This window comes from Lampetra fluviatilis, chromosome 38 (genome assembly GCF_964198595.1).
Source record: "Lampetra fluviatilis chromosome 38, kcLamFluv1.1, whole genome shotgun sequence".
NCBI lineage: Eukaryota > Metazoa > Chordata > Hyperoartia > Petromyzontiformes > Petromyzontidae > Lampetra > Lampetra fluviatilis.
Genome location: NC_136312.1, coordinates 5882044 through 5906190, shown reverse-complemented (window position 1 = coordinate 5906190; position 24147 = coordinate 5882044). Strand labels below are relative to the sequence as shown.

At 52.4% G+C, this 24147-nt stretch overlaps 1 protein-coding gene across 2 annotated transcripts in view; it reads left to right on the top strand.

Annotated features, from left to right (window-relative positions):
• The window catches only part of LOC144945596 (inositol 1,4,5-trisphosphate-gated calcium channel ITPR1-like), a 252589-nt gene that overhangs the window by 132591 nt on the left and 95851 nt on the right, over positions 1 to 24147 (top strand). For both annotated transcript variants that reach the window (XM_078874090.1, XM_078874089.1), the window contains exons 39-47: positions 39 to 228; positions 2504 to 2838; positions 6057 to 6257; positions 10679 to 10789; positions 12462 to 12557; positions 15848 to 16015; positions 16905 to 17018; positions 17408 to 17600; positions 19312 to 19434. In XM_078874090.1, coding sequence (XP_078730216.1) covers positions 39 to 228; positions 2504 to 2838; positions 6057 to 6257; positions 10679 to 10789; positions 12462 to 12557; positions 15848 to 16015; positions 16905 to 17018; positions 17408 to 17600; positions 19312 to 19434 — 1531 coding nt within the window. The remainder of the gene's footprint in view (positions 1 to 38; positions 229 to 2503; positions 2839 to 6056; positions 6258 to 10678; positions 10790 to 12461; positions 12558 to 15847; positions 16016 to 16904; positions 17019 to 17407; positions 17601 to 19311; positions 19435 to 24147) is intronic.

Below are 24147 nucleotides of genomic sequence, written 5' to 3'. Positions count from 1 at the left end.
GCGTTGATCTTCGCGTTGATCTTCACGTCTCCCTCCAGCACTCGTTCTTCCGCCGCCTGACGGAGGACCGCCGCTCCGAGTGCTTCTTCCGCGTCTTTCACGAGCGCATGAAGGCCGCGCAGCAGGAGATCAAGGCCACGGTGACCGTGAGCGCCAGCGAGCTCGGGGGCCGGCGCCGTGACGACGAGAGCCCACCGGAGAGAGAGCCGCTCATCCGCCGCCGACGTAGTAAGGGGGTGGGGGGGCGGTTTGGCGGATGCTCAGGGTTCAGAGGTCAGAGACATGATAATTTTTTTTTTACCCTTCTATCTGGCAACAAAACTGACACCTTTTTTACGAGGAGTCATGTTTGCATAGACCACAATACCTGCAGTCATAATGCAAAAAAAAAAACATAACTCTGATAATGTATGCACTGTCCTTGAAGTTTATTGGTTCACACCCGAGACAGCTTTCCTTAGAGCCTAGTCTCACATGGGTTGGACCAGATGACGCCAAAAGGCGCACCATTATCAGAGTTATGTTTTTTTGTTTGCATTATGACTGCAGGTATTGTGGTCTATGCAAACATGACTCTTCGTAAAAAAGGTGTCAGTTTTGTTGCCAGATTAAAGGGTAAAAAAACAATTATCATATTTTTTACTGGCAAATGAGGTACCAATGGTGTAAATGCTTACCCCGAGCTCTCAGGTCAGAGAAACTCGGTATGTTGATCAAAATTTAGTTTTCGTTCACCGCAATTTCCGACCGTGTCCGTCCGGTGCTCGCTGAGCTGGATTATTGACCGCTGAATGAAAGCATTATGAGGTCGCACTCATTTGCATGCAAATGTCTTGCCACAAATGAACCACGTGAACTCCGGTCATCCTCGCAGCAGCGGCTTTTGGCTAAACATCGGACGAAGACGGTGGCCGCATCGCCCGGCGCTTTCTGATGTGCTTCTGCGGCCGTCTGGAACGCTCTTCCTTCCGATATTCGGGAGTCACTGGGAGCTTTGCACTTTTAAATCTGAATTGAAAACGAATTTCTCTTAGAACTGAGTTTTGTGTTTAGTTTGTTATCCATCCCCCGCACCTCCGATAAGCACGGTTGGCTACGTACGGCACAAAATAAGTTCAACGTAAATACACACAAACATTTAGACTTGGGGTATCCGATGGGCTACGACTCTCGTTGTCACAGATGTCGGGAGTTGCACGGATGAGCCTAGATACTGAGCCGGTCACCGCTTGAGATCACAGCCGCTGTGCGTGTGGACCGGGTTCTCGAGTGACAGGCTCACGGACTTACGTAGGGTGATGATGATGATGATGAGACCGATTGATTCATGGACTCACATAGAGCCCACACAATGGCATGAGGAGGCTTTCATTCAGCAGTGGAATGATCATGGCTGATGATGATGAGATGCTGATGATGATGATGACGATGACGCATACAAACTCGCAAAGAGACCCGCCGACTCCCATGGAGACCTGCTCACGACACTCATCAGTGGCGAGCAATATTCGTACTCTCAGTTTTTTCGGTAAAGTCACGTAGGCAAAAAAATGAAATTAAAATTAATAAAAAATAAAATAATAAAAATCACGACGTTTCGGAGGCAACACAAGTCTCCGTCATCAGGTGGGACCGTCACAGCCAGATTTGCTGTATCAAGTGAGGCAGGGATTCCAAGATGCAAGCTCTTAAATACAAGTTAAGGGGGAGGAGAGGGGGGGGGGAGATTATCAGAATGTGGTCGTCAATGAAGCAATATTTGGCTGCTATACGTTAATGAGACACTTCGTTGAGCTATCATTTGTGATAGCCAGCTCACTTCTAGAGAAGAGCGAAATAGCTCAGTGGGCCTCACCTGGTGAGAATAAAAAAGTTATATATTTCGTCGCTCCATCTCAACGGATGCCGTCCCGACACGACACCAACTCGAATGATCAGAATCAGAAAGGGTTGTATTCGCCATGAAAGTTTGCACAGACAAGGAATTTACTATGGCAGGAAAGTGCATACATTCAACATGTAGGAATCTTAAAACTTAAATAAGTGTTATACAGTCTAACTATACTAAAATTACAAAGTCTAACTAATACTAAGGGGCTAAACTATGTTGAATTTTGAATAAGTATACAATATAAAATGTAAACTAGCCGTAATATACAATCTTAAAATACAAAAATACAAATAGGGTAGCATGTTGTAAATATGGCAAGGTGTAATTTTGTAGATAAAATGGTAAAGTAAGTGTAAGAGTTATTTTAAGTGTAAAAGTCATTTTAAGTGTAAAAGTCATTTTAAGCCCTTGGCCTTGTTGAAGTTGAAGAGGCCAACAGCGGATGGGAAGAAACTGTTTTTGTGACGTGAGGTTTTGGTCCTGATGGACCACAGCCTTCTGCCGGAGGGGAGTAGCATAACATTTAAAATAAAAAAAATGGTTTAGTTAAATTTTCTGTTCGAGACTATACGTGGGATCTTTGTCTTCGCGTGCGTGCGTTGCGTGCGTCAGTGAGGAGTTCGGTCGCGGGCATAAGCGAGGAGATGCGCGATCAGCTGGCCGAGGCCACCGTCGCCACCCAGAAGGCCTTCAGCCACTACCGGCGGGGTCGCGACCTCGACCCGGACGACGCGGCCGTCGCGGCGGGCAGCATCGCCGGCGGCGGAGTCGTCGGCGGAGTCGGCGGGGGCCCCATCGTGGGCGGCGGGGGGGGGCTCGGGGGAGGGGGGGCGGGGGCCCTTGGCGCGACGCGAGACGACGGAGAGATGAGCCCCGTTGTGGTCATCATGGAGCCCATCTTGCGCTTCCTGCAGCTCATGTGCGAGAACCACAACAGGGACCTGCAGGTGAACACCGCCCGCCCGCACGTCCCGCGCGTGTTAATGACCCGCCACGGTGCGTCGCGCGTCCGGTAGCAGCTGGGCCCCATCCTAAATGAAAACTCTTTTTTTTATTATTTATTTCTAGATTTGAAGCTTTCGTGACTGCAAGGATTCATACTCTTAGTTTTTTCGGTAAAGTCATGTAGGTAAGAAATGAAAATAAATTAATAAAAATAAAATAATACAAATCACGACGTTTAGGAGGCAACACAAGTCTCCGTCATCAGGTGGGACCGTCACAGACAGATTTGCTGTATCAAGTGGGCCTCACTTGACGGAGACTTGTGTTGCCTCCAAAACGTCGTGATTTTTATTATTTTATTTTTATTAATTTTTATTTAATTTTTTACCTACGTGACTTTACCGAAAAAAACAAAGGGTATTATTCATTTATTTCAAAAAAAAATTCCGGGTGAAGGCCGCTGAGATATATCGGCCCTTTTTCAGAGGCGACCTTGGCCCATCGCACGTGACGATAGCTTTTCGTCGTCGAAGTGGCTTGCACCACCACCATCATTATCATCGCACGTGCCGATTTGTAGTCGCAGCCAATTACTCTAAACGCGCATTTCTAAAAACGGAGGAGCCCGGAGAAAAATCCACAGAGAGAGAGAGATCACGCGGACTCCAAATATACAACGACAGGCATCGTCAGGGTCAGGAATCGAACCCATGACCTCCTGCGTACCAGGCAAAGGTGATAACATTCTCTTTGGTTCTTTCGGTAAAGTCACATAGGCGAGTTCAACTCCTGCTTTGGCGTTGACTCAGCCCCATCATCCATCGTGCGCCGATCCGCCGTTGAATGGCTGCTCGCTGTATCGGCGCTCTCTCCAACGGTCTTACGTAGCCTACGCAGGGGCTCTTTGTCTGTGTGTTGCGTACTTTTGTGTGTGTGTCAGAGGTCGCAATCGGGTACCCGATACCCATACCCTACCCGATACCCGGCTACCCGTACCCGGCCGGGTACGGGTAGCTGTTTGCGACCCTGGTGCGGCCGGGTACGGGTAGGCCGTGAGTCACTGGTGAGTAACCGTTTGTCACTCATTTCGGGTAGGGTACGGGTAGGGAACGGGTACCCGTACCCGGCCGGGTACGGGTACCCATTTGCGACCCTGGTGCGGCCGGGTACGGGTACGGGTAAGGAATCAAAACCCGTTTGCGACCTCTGATGTGTGTGCGTGTATATGACATACGTTTATATGTGTATGTAGATTCGTGTGTGTGTGTGAATGTGAATGCGGGCGCCACAGAGAATCTTGCCTGGTACGCAGGAAGTCATGGGTTCGATTCCGGAGCGGTGGTGTAGCGGTTAGCGTTACGCTGCGCTACGAACCTGGCGACCAGGGTTCGATTTCCGCCGTTGACGATTATCTGAACCGGTCCTGGGCCTCCCCTAGGTCGACTCAGCCTCAAATGAGTATCCGGTGCGATGTGCAAACATCGTCACTAGGGAAACAAAGGCGACTGGGCGTGGTGTTGGCCATCCGACCCCTCGTGTGCCGTGCCGGCCTTCATAGGTGCTCGCTAACAGCACTTGCCCCAACAGTCTTATTTTAAAAAAAACATGCTGGGGATCTTTGTCTTTGTAGAGGGGCATGTAAAAATCGCCATGGGGGAGACAAAGGTGGTCGGGCGTGGTGCTGGGCGTGCCGGCCTTCATAGGAGCTCGCTGACGGCACTTTGCCACGAAATTATGTTAATGCTCTTTGGGGGGGATCTTTGTTTAGTAAAAGTAAATGTTCTGTTTTTTTAAAGCAGCCGAGAGTCAAATCGAGACTGAAAGACTATTTCTCAAACGAGAACAAATGTCACACAAGTACACACATAACTGTTACAAATTACAGCGAATGCTAAGGCATGACAAATTAAATTAAGCAGAACGTAACGAGTACAAGATTAAACTTGCAAGCAACAGAGGAGCGAGATTAAATTAAATTTAAACCAAAATGTAATACAATTTTAAGTGCGAGTCCAGTGTACAGCTACATTGCCTTTGTCTCTGTGTGTCTGTGTGTGTCTGTGTGTCTGTGTGTGTGTGTCTGTGTGTCTGTGTGTGTCTGTGTGTGTGTCTGTGTGTGTGTTTGTGTGTCTATATGTCTGTGTGTGTCTGTGTATCTGCGTGTGTGTGTGTCTGTGTGTGTCTGTGTGTGTTTGTGTGTGTGTCTGTGTGTATCTGTGTGTGTCTGTGTGTATCTGTGTGTGTCTGTGTGTATCTGTGTGCGCGTAGGTCTGTGTGCGTGCATCTGGGGTGCGACAGGGAGGTCTTCTGGCCCCTAAACTATTTAACATTTTCTTTGACCACGTAGTTCAATAAGCTTTCCATTGAGGTACCATCTGGCTTGGATACAATGAGAGGCTGATTGAAACCCGAATGTGGTCAATGGATGGATCCCTATTGGTCAACCATATATATGTGGATGATCTGGCGATCGCTGCCCACTCTGACAAGGAGTTGGAGGTACTAATGCTGCACCTGGCGCATGCTACTAAGAGATGGGGCTTTGTACCATCATTCCCACACAAGGAAAGCGTCTGCCCTGGGTACTTGATGTGATCAAATGCTCCCCTCTCACAACTCCCCCATTGCGTGGTGGGGCTCGCGACCACTTGGAGCCCTCTGAGGGCGGTTGCCACTCTGCGTCCACCTCCGTGCACCGAGCTGGCCTTAATAGGTGCTCGCTAACGTCGCGTTCCCCAACGGCCTGTTAAACGCCACACGAGGAACCCGTTGCAACGCGCGTCAGCACCAACCCCCTTGCCCACCCCAGCGATCCTACCAACCTCGCCGACCCCCTCTCTAAACCCCACCGTGACCTCACCCTTACCTCACATTGACTCCACCTTTGACCCCCCCCCCCACCGAGAGCCCACAATGCCACGTAATCACCAACCGAGACCTTTGACCCCACCGAACTCACAAGCGTCCCCAATGAACTCATTGACGGCAGGGACCGTGGGGTCAAAGGTCTCCACCCCCCCCCACTTTGATCCCAGCTCGATTCCTCTATTCCAAGATCCCACCGAACCCCTCCTCCGACCTCAGGGCACCAATCGACCTCACGAACCTCCCCAAGCTCGCCGCGACCCCCCCTCTAACCCCACCAAACTCTCACCAATCGCCCTCCGACCTCACCGACCAGCTGCCACCACCTCCCCTCCCACCCCTCTCGCCGAGACAGAACTTTCTGCGCTGCCAGAGCAACAAGACCAACTACAACCTGGTCTGCGAGACGCTGCAGTTCCTCGACTGCATCTGCGGCAGCACCACGGGCGGCCTGGGCCTGCTGGGCCTCTACATCAACGAGCGCAACGTGGGCCTCATCAACCAGACGCTGGAGAGCCTCACCGAGTACTGCCAGGGGCCCTGCCACGAGAACCAGGTGGGTGGTGGTGGCCGCGACCGCCTCCCAACCCCCTTCTCGATGTTCCCGTCGAGCCGGCCCGGTAGCGGTTGCCATGGCGGTGGTGGCCGCCCGCGTGGGCAAATGCTGTAGACAAAGGCGGACGGGCAGGGCCAGAACCATGCCCGGCCGCCTTTGTCTCCCCGAGTGGCGATGTTTACACGCCGCACCAGGTGCTCGTTGGAGGTTTAGTTTTCGGTCTCTGGGAGCCCCATGATCGGTTTGGGGCACCGTGCTGGCGAGGAGATGTGAACGACCTCGCCTGGTACGGAGGAGGTTGTAGGTTGGATCCCGACCCTGACGCCTGCTGTATATTTGGAGTTTGCGTGTCTCTCTCTCTCATCATCATCACGGTGGCGAGATGTTAACTACCTCGCCTGATATGGAGGAGGTTGTAGGTTGGATCCCGACCCTGACGCCTGCTGTATATTTGGAGTTTGCATGTCTCTCTCTCTCTCCGTGGATTTTTGTTTTCTCCGGGTCCTGCGTTTTTTCCATCACGGTTGACAAACGTGCATTTAGAGTATTTTGGCTGCTATAAATTTCCACGCGATGATAAGCCGCTTCGTTGAGCTCACCGTTGTGATAGCCCGGTCGCTTCTGAGAAAGAGACTTGGGCCTTACACCTGGAGCAGAGCGGAGAGGTGCGACGCGTGGGGGGAGGGAAGAGAGAGACGAGAAGGCACGGGTAGTGAGAGGAAAAGGGTGGGAAAGGGAACGGAGAAACGGGGGCACACAGAGGTCAGGAGAGGTGAGGATGGGGAGGAAGAGGCTTCATCAGGGCCTCGATGCTGCTGCTGCTGCACGGAGGAGCAGCATCGTCTGTTTTCACAGTGGGCGGCGACAGGGAAAAGGGGAGGGGTTCATAGTGGGGGTGGCCACACAGCAACCACGTGATTTATAGGAGGCTTGAGCTGATATATACACAGAAATATGGTTTACAAACTTTCAATTAACGGTTTTCCGCCCCCAGCCCCCCCCCCCCCCGCTATTCCTCTGCAACGGTCGTTTTTCTTTGTCGTTCTCGTCATTTGCGGATGTGATTAAGTTGAACACGGGGAGGCGACCGCAAGAGCTGGCGCGGTGCACGTTGCACTTGAGCAGAGCCATAGAGAGAGAGAGGGAGGGAGGGCAGAGCCAATGGCTAGCAAAACCAAGATGTTCATCATAAAAATATCTAGGTCAGGAGGCAGACGATATCCGACTAACTCGGCGCAACAAATTTAATTGCCTCGAGGGGCAAAATGAAAAATATAACACGCCACGTGAACTGGAAGCAATTGATTCCTGCGCGCCTGATTCAATCCGTGCCGAATCGATTCCAATTGCCCGGCCCTTGCATCTCCCACTAAATGCCCCGGCGGGGGGCTTCCTCCTCCCTGCTGTGGTGTGGAGAGGTGTTGGGTGTAGTGGTGTGGCGTGGAGTGGTGTGGAGTGGCATGCTGTGGCCTGGAGTGGCGTGGTGTGGTGTGGAGCGACGTTGGGTGGTGTGGTGTGGAGTGGTGTGGCTTGCTGTGGCGTGGAGCAGAGTTGCGTGGCAATGAGTGGTTTGGTTTGCATGGGCCCTGGTAAGAGGGCATTAAATATTGGTCGTCGTCCCCCACCCTCCCTGTACAATTGATTCCCCTCTCCACAGCCAGCACTTGCAACCCTCCGGCCTTGCGGGCCTCAGCTGCAGCCGCACCGCCTGCGCACTCGATAGCCACGCCTGCCGGTGCCGTTGCTACCCGGCAGGCAGTGAAGGGCAGTGCAGCAGAACCCGTGACCATACCTTGCTCACCACCGTCGCCAACCCGCGCCGATCGGCACGGTGAAGCAAATATCCCCCATGTCTCGTGGGTGGGGTTGTGCGGGGGCTCATCCAGCAGTGTATTTTGACGCAGGGGCTGTTTGCGCGCACGACTCTGAGCCTCAAGAGTCCGTCCCCGGAACGTTCCCCCCGCCGCTCGGCGATTTTTCGAAGCGGCGGCTGCAGGAGGGGCCTCGCTCGCGAGCGCTGATTCCGCGCGGGTTTCAAGTTTCATGTTTTATTTATTAGGTGTAGCCCTGTGAGCCATTCGGCTCTTGAATTGGGTGCAACCGCAACAAACAAAAAAACATGAACAAGAAAACATCTTAAAGTGAATATGTGCAAACAGAAAATCCAAGAAAAGGCAGCAAAATATTGCAGAAAAAGCACCGTACACCAACGCTGTGTGCAAAAATCCCAGTGGGATGCAAGTCAAACAACAACAACCACAAGACAACTTAGATTAAGGCCATCAGTCTAACTCCGTACTACAACAAACAAACATGGCCAAACCAAAAAACTTTTCGAAAATCACCAAAATAAAGCCATAACAGCAATGAAACAGTGCAGGTCATAGGAACTGTGACCGAATTGTCACAATAAACGACGTAAACAACATGTACCACCAAACTCTGCAGCCTCGTCGCGTAACGCCTGACGGGCGAGGCAGGCGCTTGCTTGTGCCACTGGCCCGGCCGCTGCCGATGAGCGTTTATGATTAAGCGGCGAAGCCGGCCGCTCGCGTCGCTCGCTCTCTCCCTTCGGGGAATATCCGTCGCGTCGGAATATCGATCGACTGACTGACCGTTTGATTTCTTGTTTTTATCTCTTTCACACCTTCTCTCTCCCTCACGTGCTGGCGGGCGAGAGGAGTGAGAATTTCCATATTTTTAATATGTTCCTTTGGGAGTCAGACTTTCCTACCAACCACCCCCACACGTCCACCCGCCTCCCCTTCCCCCCCAACCGAGCTGTTCTGAGCGTCTAATCCGCCGCGAGCACGGCGGCTGATTGATACAGCGGCGCCATCGGTTCCCGTTGTAAATCAGCGGCGCTCGTATTGGATGCGGGCGGGCGTGATTTAGTGGCGGGCGGCGGTGGCCCGTCTTGTCCCTCCCGCTCGTTGAGCTTTTTTTTTTAAATAATTTTGCCTTCGTTTGTGGCGGCGGCGGTGGAAGTTGGCGGTGGGTTTCGATGCGAACTAGCGGAATCCTGGGCCCCAGGTCCCCCCGGCCCGCATCTCCGCCGGCCGTGGTCGACGTCGGTTCGTGCTCGTGAACGAGGCCAGCTCCTTCCGGCTCTCGCGGAGTTCTCGCCCGGTGGAACCGAATCGAACGACGAACGACGTGGGATCGGCGGCGGGTTGGCCGTGGTTGTTAGCGGGCGCAGAATCGGAATCGGAATCTTTTATTGAGACCGCGGGAGGAGGAGGAGGAGGAGGAAAATCCGACGAGCTCCAGAGCTCTTCTTCAACGGATGTTCCAGGGCGGGCGCGGTGGGGCGGTTGGGCGGGGGGGGGCGTTCAGCAAGTTGCAACGACGAACGGCGCGGCGACAAAAACAACGATAGGAAGGGCAAAGTAGGAGGAAGGCGACTTACTAAAAATAAATAAATAGGAAATGTTGTGTTATATAAGTTCGATTTATGAAGCTTGGACAAGGCAGCAAAAACAACAAGACAGTCTCAGACCACACCAAGATAATGCCCCACACTAACAGTCCCCCAATAAAAATGGCACATTAACGTTGAACTATCGATACGCGTTTAATGGTCAGAGTCACAAATCACATTTGCAGATCTGGCCGGCATCCAGCACCGATCTTCTGCTTCACGATGTTTTTTTTTTTTCAGGAAGATTTGCGGATTCGACTTACGTCGATCCGCACTTAGGGCAGGTCGCCAATCGCCACGCCCGTGTCGTTACTTACTAACCTCAACAATGTTTTACTTTACCAGGTAAGGCCCCACTGAGCTATGCAGTTCTTTTTTCAGAAGCGACCAGGCTATCACAAATGACAGCCCACCGAAGTGGCTTTTCATCACGTGGAAAACGAATAGCAACCAAATACTCGAACGGTGTGATTTTTTTTGCTAAATGTGAAAGCAAAAACCGAAGGACCCGGAGAAAAATCCACGCGACCACGGGCAGAGATTCACGCAAACTACAAATATACAGGCATCACGGTCGCGATAAAATCTACAACCTCCTGTATACCAAGCGAAGGAGTCAACATCCCAGGCGCTGGTTCTACACGCAAACAGACGTACGGTACGGCGCCCGGTCGATTTACCCAATTAAACAATAAAAAATCGGCGAAATCTACCGCTGGATGAAGGCTTCGTCACACCATTCCAGTCATTCCTGTGGGGGGGGGGGAGGAGATGGGAGGGGTTGTTTGACCATACATCACCACGCTGGACATTGCAGGTTGGTGAAGGGAGGTGGGATGGGGGAGCGGTTCGGACATCGAGAATTAGTACGAACTGAGGCATTGTTACGCCCGCGATGATCATAATCACGCCATTATCATTATCATTGTTGCCATCGTTGCCATCTCTGTTTCTTGCTGCTGCTGCTGCTGCTGCTGTGGTCCCGAATGAACGACCGCAGAACTGCATCGCCACCCACGAATCGAACGGCATCGACATCATCATCGCCCTCATCCTCAACGACATCAACCCCCTGGGGAAGCAGTGCATGGGGCTTGTGTTGGAGCTCAAGGTAAGCTGCCCCCCCCCTTCCCCGCCCCCCCCCCCCCCGGCTTCAGCTGTAACTTGCCTGTGGCCCGTGATTGATTGGCGCGTAACGTTCCAGCCGTTGCACGGTCGGGTGAATCCTCGCGATTCGGGAGCATGCGGGGGCTGTGGTGTAATCAAATCTCGCCGCTTTTTCTCGACGGATTCTGCGGCGCGGCGGATCCGAGGAGTAACTGCGGCCGCGCCCCTGTACGCACGCCCGCGTGCGTGCGTGCGGTGTGTGCGTGCGTGCGCGTGGTGCGTGCGGTGTGTGTGTGCGTGCGGTGTGTGCGTGCGTGCGTGCGGTGTATGCGTGCGGTGCGGTGTGTGCGTGCGTGCGTGCGGTGCCTAGCGGGGGAGTAACGGTAGCGGGTGAGCGCGCTGCGCTACCGACCCCGGAGACCCCACGGTTCAATTCCCGCTCGCGGCCAACATCGCCGAGGAAAATATGCACCGGTCCTTTGGGCCTCCCCCTAGGTCGACTCGGCCTTAAATGAGTATGGGGGGGGAGGGGGGGAGAGACAAAGGCGGCCAGGCGTGGGGCTGGTCGCACCACCGCCTCGTGCGCTTGCTCGTTGCTCCTGCCCCCGACGGTCTGTAGTATTTGTCTGCGATGATAAGCCACTACGTTGCGCAGTCATTTGTGATGGGCACGTCGCTTCTGAAAAATAAGCGAATGGTGCAGTGGAAAATTTTAGTTGTGTATGTATACATTTTTACGTGGGGGGGTGCCTGTAAATTTTCCTTCAAAAAATATGAGCAGAAGATCGGTACTGGATACCAGCCACAGTTGCAAACGTGCTTTGTAACTTTGACCTTGACCCATGTGCCGATGTTGCAATGTTAATGTGCCGTTGTATTGAGGGAGTGCCGCTGCGTGGCGTCATCTTGGTGTGGTCTGGGACTGTGTTTGCCTTGTCCCAAGCTTCATAAATCGAACTAATACAATTAATGAATCAATGGGTTTATTTGTTTATATTTAGTGACGTATATTCTTGGTTCTTTCGGTAAAGTCACGTATAAGGGAAATAATAAAATAAAAAATTGTAACATTTCATTATTTTATTATTTCCCTTCTACGTGACTTTACCGAAAGAACCAAGAATATTAATCCCTGCAGTCACGAAAGCTTTAAGTCAAAATTTTAACTCCACGTTAGTTTATTAACGCACAAGTCGTAGCAGTGGTGATGGTGGTGGTGGTTAGTCTGGCGTTTCGCGATCAATATCATCCGTAATATAGGTAGTTTATTTCGATGTAAAGCTTTCGTGACTGCAGGGATTCATATTCTTGGTTCTTTCGGTAAAGTCACGTAGAAAGGAAATAATAAAATAAAATATATTTTTTTTTATTTCGCATCTACGTGACTTTACCGAAAGAACCAAGAAGATGAATCCCTGCAGTCACGAAAGCTTCAAATCAAAATTTAGTGACTTGTTTACCTTCCCTCTACCTTGCACTCGTGTTTTTTTGTTTGTTGATTTAACGTTCTGACCCCGTGCCCCCGAAACTGAACGTCCGTTGAACAAGAAAACGAGCTTTAACAGCTCATCGGATCCCTCCAGTAATAAATCAATCTTCTGATTCTCAGGATACGCGGGGGGTGGGCAGTGGGCGGGGGGGTAATCTTTGCTCTGCTCCACCGCTCTCCGCCACAGAACAACGCCTCCAAGCTGCTGCTGGCGATCATGGAGAGCCGTCACGACAGCGAGAACGCCGAGAGAATCCTCTACAACATGCGCCCCAAGGAGCTGGTAACCGCGACCTTTGGCTCATTTTCCTCCCCGACAAGTCCACAGACATACAGAAAATCGCTCCCCCCCCCCCCCACCACGTAAAAAAACAACAAGTCGGACTGAGGACTGCTGCTTGTGTTGTGGCCGAAACGTCGTGATAATTTTTATTTTATGTTTTATTTTTATTATTTTATTACTTCCCTTCTACGTGACTTTGCCGAAAGAACCAAGAAGATGCTATACTTCATTTCAGATAAACAAAAATAGTTAAAATAAATACGTTTTCAGTTTGTATTTTACCGGGTAAAGCCTCACCGAGCTAGACAGCTCTTTGCTCTTTTTACAGAAGCGTCCCGACTATCACAAATGATCGCTCAACACGGAGTTGCTTGTCAACAGCGTGTTGCAAATTGATAGCAGTAGCCAAATACTCCAAACGTGTCATGTTGATTCGAAATTGAGAGGGACACACAGGAGGACCTGGAGAAAAATCCACGATGCGACCACGGGGACAGAGAGATGGTCGGGATCAAACACTACAACCTCCTGTATACCAGGCGAGGTAGTTAACATCTGCTAGCCACCGTTATGATGATGAGAGAGAAAAACACCGCAAACTCCGAATATACAGCAGGCGTCAGGGTCGGGATCAAACACCACAACCTCCTGTATACCAGGCGAGGTAGTTAACATCTGCTAGCCAATGTGGTGATGATGAGAGAGAGAAAGACACCGCAAACTCCACATATACAGCAGGCGTCAGGGTCGGGATCAAACACCACAACCTCCTGTATACCAGGCGAGGTAGTTAACATCTGCTAGCCAATGTGGTGATGATGAGAGAGAGAAAGACACCGCAAACTCCACATATACAGCAGGCGTCAGGGTCGGGATCAAACACCACAACCTCCTGTATACCAGGCGAGGTAGTTAACATCTGCTAGCCACCGTGATGATGATGAGAGAGAGAAAGACACCGCAAACTCCACATATACAGCAGCAGGCGTCAGGGTCGGGATCAAACACCACAACCTCCTGTATACCAGGCGAGGTAGTTAACATCTGCTAGCCACCGTGATGATGATGAGAGAGAGAAAGACACCGCAAACTCCAAATATACAGCAGCAGGTGTCAGGGTTGGGATCATACACCACAACCTCCTGTATACCAGGCGAGGTAGTTAACATCTCCTAGCCACCGTGGCACCCACCTTCCAGATGATCCCAAGCAATTGTTTGAGCGGACGTTTCCGACCTCACGCTAAAGTTAGCCCAACGTTGCACGTCCGCTGGGTGTTTCTCTCCACGTGAAATATGAATACTCTTAGTTCTTTCGGTAAAGTCACGTAGGTAAAAAATTAAATTAAAATTAATATAAAATAAAACAATAAAATCACGACGTTTCGGAGGCAACACAAGTCTCCGTCATCAGGTGGGACCGTCACAGCCAGATTTGCTGCATCAAGTGAGGGAGGGGATTCAAGATGCAAGCTCTTAAGTACCAGTTAAGGGGAGGGAGGGGAGGGGGGGAGGGGCTTATCAGAATGTGGTAGCCAATGAATGGAATGTATCGGGAGGGGGGGCGGGGCTAAAAGAGGGACGGGGTACTCGTGGTCGTGGTCAAGGACGTGTTTGTGCGCAAGTCACTGATTCACTTCGACCCCACGTTCCTGCGGCATTGAGTCTGCGCAAGCGGACGCTCCGGACCGGGTTTCGACACTCTGGGTCTCATCAGCAGAGTCAGGCTCGCTTGATTCTTTGCTGGCGGCCTGTCAGACGTTATTGTCTCGAAGCTGTGCGTCCTAGTTCGACACAACATTAAAAACTACATCACTCAAAGATGATCATTGAGGGTCGTTGTGGAACAAAATATAAAACGTTGCCTTGGTTTTAATCGAAAAGTATGACATCGCAGGGAACGATGTCAGCTCGTATGAGACCATGCCCGTGGCTTTCCTGCCCATGTCATCGGTTGATGTCACCTTTGTTCAGGTGAAGAAGTGGCACTTCATACAGTAATTTTGCTGTGACCGTTCCACCTGAAGACGGAAGCTTGTGTTGCCTCCGAAACGTCGTGATTTAATTTATTTATTTTCTTTTTTTACCTACGTGACTTTACCGAAAAAACCAAAGAGTATGGACCCTTGCAGTCACGAAAACTTCAAATCTAGAAGTGTTAAGTTACAACGCAACGGACGTGACCATAAACATTGCAATGAAAGATTTGAAAATTGATGGAAAGCGTTTCGTCCGAAATTTCATCCCAAACGCGGACGGACAGCGGCCGGCGAAGTCTCCTACGATCGCGAACATTTGACATCCTTTCGTATCGCGGACAACGATACCGCTGTGGCTCCGCTCCCCCCCTCCCCCTCCCGATGCGTTGTGCTTAGCGCTGCGTGCTGTCTTTGAGCCCCGCCCCCCTCCCTCCCGATGCGTTCCATTCATTGGCTACCACATTCTGATGAGCTCCCCCCCCCCTCTCCTCCCCCCTTCAACTTGCCTATAAGGGATTACATCTTGAATCATTGCCTCACTTGATGCAGCTAATTCGGCTGTGACGGTCCCACCTGATGACGGAGACTTGTGTTGCCTCCGAAACGTCTTGATTTTTGTTTTTATTTTATTTTATTTTCATTAATTTTGATGTTTTACCTACGTGACTTTACCGAAAAAAAACCTAACAATATGAACCCTATAGGAATCTCAGAATTAGTTCTGCAGTATCTCCTTCTCACGGGACATTCTCTGGCACCGGGTGATGCGCTGCTCGGTAAGATTAACGAATAGATTCTTCATCCCGTGACGCGACGCCAATATCCCAATCTGGATAAAACTGACAAAAATTGATTACGTCAAATAATCGATTTATTTATTGGCATTTGCACCACGTTTCGTAGGTCTCAGACGGCCGTATCACAGAGCACAAGCACATCCACATGCGAAAATGTTTAGTCACCGGATCTTTAAGCTCGTTTTTGTTGGTGCGGTGTGCTTTGTTCACAGAATCCAAATAAATGGGAGGTTTTTTATTTATCGTATCAGTGGAACTGGCGCACAGGTTACACCACCGGGGGAGACACTGCTGGGGATAAATCCAAACATGAATATTTCATCCGATCGGTGAACTGGCGCATTGTTTACACCGCCGCAGTGGGGAGGCACTTCTGGGTGAGAAATCCCAACATGAATAGAAATAGTTTTTTTTTATCTTGTCGGTGAACCGGTGCATCGGTCACACCGCTGGTGGGCGACACCGCTGGGGAGAAACCCTGTGGTAAATCGCGTCGGCTCCGCGCGTGGTCTCAGGTGGACGTGATCAAGAGGGCCTACCAGCAGGGCGAGGAGAGCGGCGGTGGTGCCAGCGATGGCGACAGCGGCGTTGGCGTTGGCGCTGAGGATGCCGACGACGGCTCTGACCACATGGGGGCCTCGCCGCGCGACGTGGGACACAACATCTACATCCTGGCGCATCAGGTGGCACGCTAAGACAAAGATTCCCTACCCCACCCACCACCACCCACCGCGTATAGCCTTGACAGGTTAAATTTCGATTTGAAGCGTTCGTGACTGCGGGGATTGATCGTCTTGGTTCTTTCGGTAAAGTCGCGTAGAAGGGAAATAATAAAATAATAAAAATAAAACATAAAAATATTATATTATTTAGTTATGTTTTATTTTTATTATAATAAGATTAAAACAGTCACGTAGAAGGGAAATAATAAAATAATAAAAATATCACATAATAAAAATATATCATATAATTTTATTCTGTTTTATAAAATAATATTATATTATTTTATTATGTTATATTATTATTATATTATTTCCCTTCTACGTGACTTTACCGAAAGAACCAAGAAGACCTTGACAGGTTGTCGGGGCAAGTGCGGTTAGCGAGTGGCAGCACCTGGGAAGGGCGGCACTGTGGCACACGAGGGGGTGGGTGGCCAGCACCACGCCCGGCCGCCTTTGTCTCCCGAGTGGCAATGTTTACGCATCGCACTAGGTACTCATTTGAGGCTGAGTCGACCTAGGGGAGGCCCAGGACCGGTTCAGATAACCGTCACTGGGTGTTGGCCGTGAGCGGGAATCAAACCCTGATCACCAGGTTCGTAGCGCAGCGCGCTCACCGCTACACCACCACCCGCTGTGGCACCCGTTATGACACCTGCTGCGCCACTGGTTGTGTCACCCGCTGTGACACCAGCTGTGCCACCCACTGCGCCACCTCCCACGACACTCGCAGCGACACCCGCCGTGACGGCGACGACACCCGCGCTCCGCTGTGCCACATCACGCTGCGTCGTCTCTCATCGCGCCGTGCCTGGGTGTTCTCCCCCCCCCCACCCCCGCACCGCCCCAGCTCGCCCGGCACAACAAGGAGCTGCACCAGATGCTGAAGCCTGGCGTAGGCGGCCCCGCGGACGACGGGGACGAGGCCTTGGAGTATTACGCACGGCACACGGCGCAGATCGAGGTGCGGCCCCCATCCACCCATCCTCCCCCGGCCCCCACCCCCCTCACCCCCCCCCCCCCCCCCCCAGCAGCCACCCCATCGATCTCTCTAAATCAGCTCGAGCCTCCCGTAAGTCACGTGACCTCTGTGTGGCGTTATCCTGCTGTACATTTGGAGTTTGCGTGTCTCTCTCTCTCTCTCAACGTGGTCACGTGGATTTTTCATCCGGGCCCTTCGCTTTTTTCCCCCTCCACATTTAGAATCACATCACGCCTTTTAGAGTATTTGGCTGCTGCCACGCAACGACGATGATGATGATTCTCCACTTGGGTGCGGAGCGGTGGCACGATTGGTTAGCAACACTGCGAGCTTGCGCGTGCGTGCGCGTGCTTGCGCGTGCGTGAGTGCAGGTGGTGCGCCAGGACCGCACGATGGAGCAGATCGTGTTTCCCGTGCCCAGCGTGTGCGAGTACCTCACGTGCGAGTCGCAGCTGCGCGTCTACTACACGGCCGAGCGCGACGACCAGGGCAGCAAGATCAACGACTTCTTCCTGCGCTCCGAGGACCTCTTCCGCGAGATGAACTGGCAGAAGAAGCTCCGTGGTGGGTGAGGCGGTGGTGGCGGTGGTGGTTGTAGTGGTGGTGGTGGAGGTGGTGGGAGAGGCGGTGGAGGTGGTGGGTGAGGCGGTGGTGGTGGTAGTGGAGGTGGTGGAGGTGGTGGCGGTAGAGGTGGCGGTGGTGGCGGTGGTTGTGGTGGTGGTGGCGGTGGTGGTGGGGGTGGTGGGAGAGGCGGTGGTGGTGGAGGCGGTGGTGGTGGGGGTGGTAGGAGAGTTGGTGGTGGTGGTAGTGGTGGTGGCGACGGTGGCAGTGGCGGCAGGGATGGTAATAATAGTGGTGATGTAAGTGGTGATGATGGTGTGGTTTCTGTGGTGTTGGTGGTGGTGGTGGCAGAGGTAGTGGTGTCTATGTTGTGTCTCTTGTGTCTATTTTGTGTCTCTCTCTCTGTGTCTCTATCTGCTTGTGTGTCTGTGTGTGTGTCTATGTTGTGTGTCTCTCTCTGTGTGTCTATGTTGTGTGTGTCTCTCTCTGCGTGTGTGTCTGTCTGTGTGTCTATATTGTGTGTCTCTCTCTGTGTGTCTGTGTGTTGTCTCTCTCTGCTTGTGTGTCTGTCTGTGTGTCTATGTTGTGTGTCTCTATCTCTGTGTCTCTGTGTTGTCTCTCTCTCTCTCTGCTTGTGTGTCTGTCTGTCTGTGTCTCCGTGTCTGTGTTTTGTCTCTCTCAAATTGAGTTCTACCTGATGACGGTTGCTTGTGTTGCAATCGAAACGTCGCACTCTATTATTGAATTTATTTTCTTCCTACGTGACTTTACCGAAAGAACCAAAGAGTCATTCCTGCAGTCACAAAAGCTTCAAATCAAATTTTGAGGGTGTCCATTGCTATCCAGTCGGTGTTATTGTGACTGTACCTTAGTCTTTGAGTGACCAGATTTGTATACATTTGCTGTTATATACTTCACTGTATAACTTTACTGACTCCGGGCAAAAAGTGTCCTCTATTCCAGAGAATTCGAAAAACAATCGTACGATGATGTATTATTATTGTTATTATCATTACATTTGTTCACCTCGGAAACTGCACGCTAATGTGTCATGTTACGCTGATTAAAACGAGAGCAAACCGCGTGGGCGAAGAAGCGAGCTCGGAGCGGTTACACGCCTCCTAAACGTGACGGATTAACATTTTGATCACGGAAACAAAAAAACGCGAACGCACAATTGTGGAGTGACGCCCGGACCCATTCATCGGCCACAAACGGTGTTAGCGAGCGCCTATTAAGGCCTCCACCCCTCCACGCGTCCTGCACCTGGGTTCGGGTCGACGATGGCCAGGCAGGCGTGCGCTATCCCCTCGAACGCACCGTGTGAAGCCATCAGAATCAGAACATTTACTTACACTGGCGCCATGTGAACGCACTCCAATCGCCCAAGATGGAGTGCATTCACGTGGCGCTTCGAGTCAGCCTTTCGGTCAGAACGGGAACAAACAGAGGGAGGGGGCCACGCGGGAGCGGGGCTCCGGGTTGCCACGTGGCAGTGTGCCTCTCTCTTTCTCTGTCCCTCTCACGCTGCCGGTCAGCAGCGCGAAGGAAAAGCTGTAATGCAAGTTGAATAAAGGACGGATTCCAGAAGTCGTCTCAACGAGCTTTATTACAAAAGGCTGAAAAGGTTTGCGTATTAATACCTTGAATTTTTGTTTACACGCCGGGGGGGGGGGGGGGGGTGACCTTTCTTTGCCTGCGTGCGTGCGTGCAGGTCAGCGCGTCCTCTTCTGGTGCTCGCGCAACATCACGCTGTGGAGCAGCATCTCCTTCAACCTCGCCGTGCTCATCAACCTGCTCGTCGCATTCTTCTACCCCTTCGAGAGCAGCTGCGGCGGTGAGCGCCGGTTTGTCGTCCCGGTTGTTCCCCCCGCGCCTGCCCCCCCCCCCTATCCCTCGCCCCCCCCCCCCTCTCCCTCGCCCCCCCCCCTCTCCCTCGCCCCCCCCCCCCTCCCTCGCCCCCCCCCCCCTCTCCCTCGCCCCCCCCCCTCTCCCTCGCCCCCCCCCTCTCCCTCTCCCTCGCCCCCCCCTCTCCTCGCCCCCCCCCTCTCCCTCGCTCCCCCCCCCCCTCCCTCGCCCCCCCCCCTCCCTCGCCCCCCCCTCTCTCTCGCCCCCCCCTCTCCCTCGCCCCCCCCCTCTCCCTCACCCCCCCCTCTCCCTCGCCCCCCCCCTCTCCCTCTCCCTCGCCCCCCCCTCTCCCTCGCCCCCCCAACTCTGATGCTGCAATATTTTGCTGTCTTTTCTTGGATTTTGTGTTTGCACTTAGTCACATAGTCACTTTAAGATGTTTTCTTGTTCATGTTCTTAGTTCTTTCGGTAAAGTCACTTTACCGAAAGAACTAAGAGTATGAATCCTTGCAGTCACGAAAGCTTCAAATCTAGATTTTCTTGGTCATGTTTTTGTTTTCTGTTTGTTGCGGTTGCACCCGATTCAAGAGCCGAATGGCTCACAGGGCTCTATACCTCATAAATGAACTTGAACTTGAAATGATAGCTGAGCGAGGTGGCTTATCCACACGTGGAAATCAACGGCAGCACAAATCGTCTAGACGCGCGACGTTGATTCCAAACGCGGAGGGGGGAAAAACCGGAGGACCCCCCACCCCCCCCCCGCCCGCGTCGACAGGGAGAGAGACACGGAAACTGTATACCAGGCGAGGTAGTTAACATCTCTTAGCTACTGAGGAGCCTCCCCCCCGTGAGACGTGGTGGTGCTTCGCTGCAAGGCATCTTGGGTAAGCGTCCTGAGAAACCTGGCTTGACCACCCCCCCCCCCCCCCCCACCGATCAAGCAGCAGCAGCAGCCGTAGCCTCCGGTCCTCGGGCACCAGGCGAGACGCGAGGATGAAAGTGTGGCCTTTCGATTTTTTTTCGTCTTCTTCTTTCTCTTCCCTCTTTGGCAGAGAGAATAATGAGGACGCTCTGTGCCAGGTTCGCCCTCGTTAGTGATTTTTCAGTTGAAAAAAAAAACACCGCAAGAGATGCCAGAGAGCTACTTCAACACGCGTGTCATCGAGCGTGCCGCCCTTCCCCAGCAGCGCCGCCACCGTCACAAGACAGCGCTGCTTGCTTCTGCTGATTACTGCTGCTGCTACTGCTGCTGCTACTACTACTGCTGCTGCTACTACTGCTGCTACTACTACTGCATCTGCTGCTACTGCTGCTACTACTACTGCTGCTGCTGCTACTGCTGCTACTACTGCATCTGCTGCTACTCCTGCCGCTGCTGCTGCTTCTGCTACTAGTGCTTCTGCTGCTTACTGCTACTGCTGCTGTTACTGCTTATGCTGCTGCTACTGCTGCTGCTACTGCTTATGCTGCTTACTGCTACTGCTGCTGTTACTACTGCTGCTGCTGCTACTGCTGCTGCTACTACTACTGCTGCTGCTACTACTGCTTCTGCTGCTTACTGCTGCTGCTGCTGTTACTACTGCTGCTGCTGCTACTACTGCTTATGCTGCTTACTGCTACTGCTGCTGTTACTACTGCTGCTGCTGCTACTGCTGCTGCTACTACTACTGCTGCTGCTACTACTGCTTATGCTGCTTACTGCTACTGCTGCTGTTACTACTGCTGCTGCTGCTACTGCTGCTGCTACTACTACTGCTGCTGCTGCTACTGCTTCTGCTGCTTACTGCTGCTGCTACTGCTGCTGCTGCTATTGCAACTGCTATTGCTTCCGGCTAACTGCTGCTTCTGCTTGCTGCTGTTACTGCTGCTGCTGCTGCTGTTCGCCGCTACAGATAAGTCACATTGCACAAGAGAGGGTCTCGATTCGCAATGGGTTTTTCGTTTGTTTTTGTGTCACATCGCTGACAGGACCCACTAAATAAAACTGACACTTGAACAATAAAGAAACGCACGCGTTATTCGCATTGCTTCAGCAGCCTCCGGTACACACAAACACACTCACTCACGTATGCATACGTTGGAAGAGCGATCCGCGCAGACTCTGGCTCGCTCGGCGGACTGATTCGAAGGCTGGTTTATAAATAGCGCGCGCGTGTCGACATCGGGGGTGGCCAACCCGTAACAGACCGAGAGCCAAAAAAGTGGCCGTGAATTCTAAAAAGAGGCAAGCTGCGTGTGTGTGTATATATTGCGAGTTCTTGGCACAGGCACGGCAGACATTCATTTATTCTTTGCTCCTGCTGTGATAGTACATTCTACGTTGTGCCCCTTCGCTGGAGCTGCGTGCGGCGAATTGAAGAGTTGGGATTGGAGAGTTGGGATTGAAGAGTCGCGTGCGGTGGATTGGAGAGTTGGGATTGAAGAGTCGCGTGCGGTGGATTGGAGAGTTGGGATTGAAGAGTCGCGTGCGGTGGATTGGAGAGTTGGAATTGAAGAGTCGCGTGCGGTGGATTGAAGAGTTGGGATTGAAGAGTCGCGTGTGGTGGATTGAAGAGTTGGAATTGAAGAGTCGCGTGCGGTGGATTGAAGAGTTGGAATTGAAGAGTCGCATGCGGTGGATTGGAGAGTTGGAATTGAAGAGTCGCGTGCGGTGGATTGGAGAGTTGGGATTGAAGAGTCGCGTGCGGTGGATTGAAGAGTTGGAATTGAAGAGTCGCGTGTGGTGGATTGAAGAGTTGGGATTGAAGAGTCGCGTATGGTGGATTGAAGAGTTGGGATTGAAGAGTCGCGTGCGGTGGATTGAAGAGTTGTAATTGAAGAGTCGCGTGCGGTGGATTGAAGAGTTGTAATTGAAGAGTCGCGTGCGGTGGATTGGAGAGTTGGGATTGAAGAGTCGCGTGTGGTGGATTGAAGAGTTGGGATTGAAGAGTCGCGTGTGGTGGATTGAAGAGTTGGGATTGAAGAGTCGCGTGCGGTGGATTGAAGAGTTGTAATTGAAGAGTCGCGTGCGGTGGATTGAAGAGTTGTAATTGAAGAGTCGCGTGCGGTGGATTGGAGAGTTGGGATTGAAGAGTCGCGTGCGGTGGATTGAAGAGTTGTAATTGAAGAGTCGCGTGCGGTGGATTGGAGAGTTGGGATTGAAGAGTCGCGTGCGGTGGATTGAAGAGTTGGGATTGAAGAGTCGCGTGCGGTGGATTGGAGAGTTGGGATTGAAGAGTCGCGTGCGGTGGATTGAAGAGCCACTCGGGGAGATGCCAGTTGGCCACCGCTGCTTTATAAGAATAGATTTTTTTAGTGTATTCACTCATATGCATGCACGCACGTGCGGTTGAACTGAACTTCTTCGGTGCGCCGTACGTAGCCAACCCGCGCTGCATGAGACGACCCCCGGCACACACTTTGTCGGTGCCCTCTCTGGCCTGGTGAATATGGCAGTCGCGCGTTCCCCCCCCCCCCCCCCCGAGTGCTGCGGTGAATTTGGTAAACTGCTGTTGTCCCACGGTCCTGAGAGGCGCATTTTAAGGCCGGGCGTATAGATTTGTTCTCTTGTTTTTGCTCGTGTGTGAGTTTTTAAGAGTCCACTTTAATTGTTGAGAGAGAGCATGAGTGGGAGTGGCGGGGGGCGCGGGGGGCGGGGGGGGGGCAGGTTGCGGGAGATGGGAAGGAAAGAAAGAAAAAAGCAATACTGGCAATGAATGATTATCCGCAGCGTTCAATGATATCATTAAAACTCACGTCCCAGGGAACACTTTAAGTGGCCCATCCTCATCAATAAAGCCTCTCTCCGCCAGGGGAAATGGGGCGGATATAAGCGTACACAGCCGTACACGATCGGGGCAACGATCGCTCCGCAAGCTGCTGCCGCTGCGTTTTGATGTGACAGGCACGCGCGCGCTTCCGCCCGCCCGCCCGCCCGCGCGTATTAACGTACAACGCTCGCGCATCCCTAGGAACGTTTCCACCGGTGCCGCTACACACCCCCGCCTCCACCACCGCCTCTCAATTTCGCCCACCACCCACCCCCTTCGCCGCCGATTTGCCATCAGAGCACATTAACCGCTGGTCGGCCTCGCTTGAAAGAGCAAGGCCCCATATGGCCGCCGCTGCCACCCCGGTGCCCGGTTATTGCCGGTGGCGCTGGCTGAAGCCCATAATTAGGCCGTAATTCACGGCGCAACGCCTGTCAACCAGCCAGCCGGCCACCCGGCCACCCAGCCAGCCGGCCACCCGAACACTCAAAGTTGGCCCCGTTTGGCCTTGGTCGCCCATGTTGTGCAATGTTGGTGTCTGCGTTCTTGGTTGACCTGCGATTGCCTATGTTTGATTTGTGCTGCCCATATAAGCCCATGTTGGGCCCTATGGACACATTTTGGCCTCTGTTGGCCCATGTTGACCCTGGTGGCCCATTGACTATTTTGATTGGTGTGGCCTGTTTGGCTGTGTTGCGTTTGGTGCTGGCGTGTGTTGGTTTGTGTGTCCCACGTTGGCCTCTGTTGGGTCTTAGCGACTCTTGTAGGCCTCGGTGCTGCATTTTAGTCCGTGTTGGCTCACGCCGACCCACACGTACTTGTGTTGTGCCAAAGAGCCCCATGGTAATGTTCGTCTCTCCATGTCTCCCCTTGCCACCACGTGTCTCCCCGTGCCTCTCCGTGCCTCCCCGTGTCTCTCCGTGTCTTTCCGTGTCTCCCCGTGTCACCCC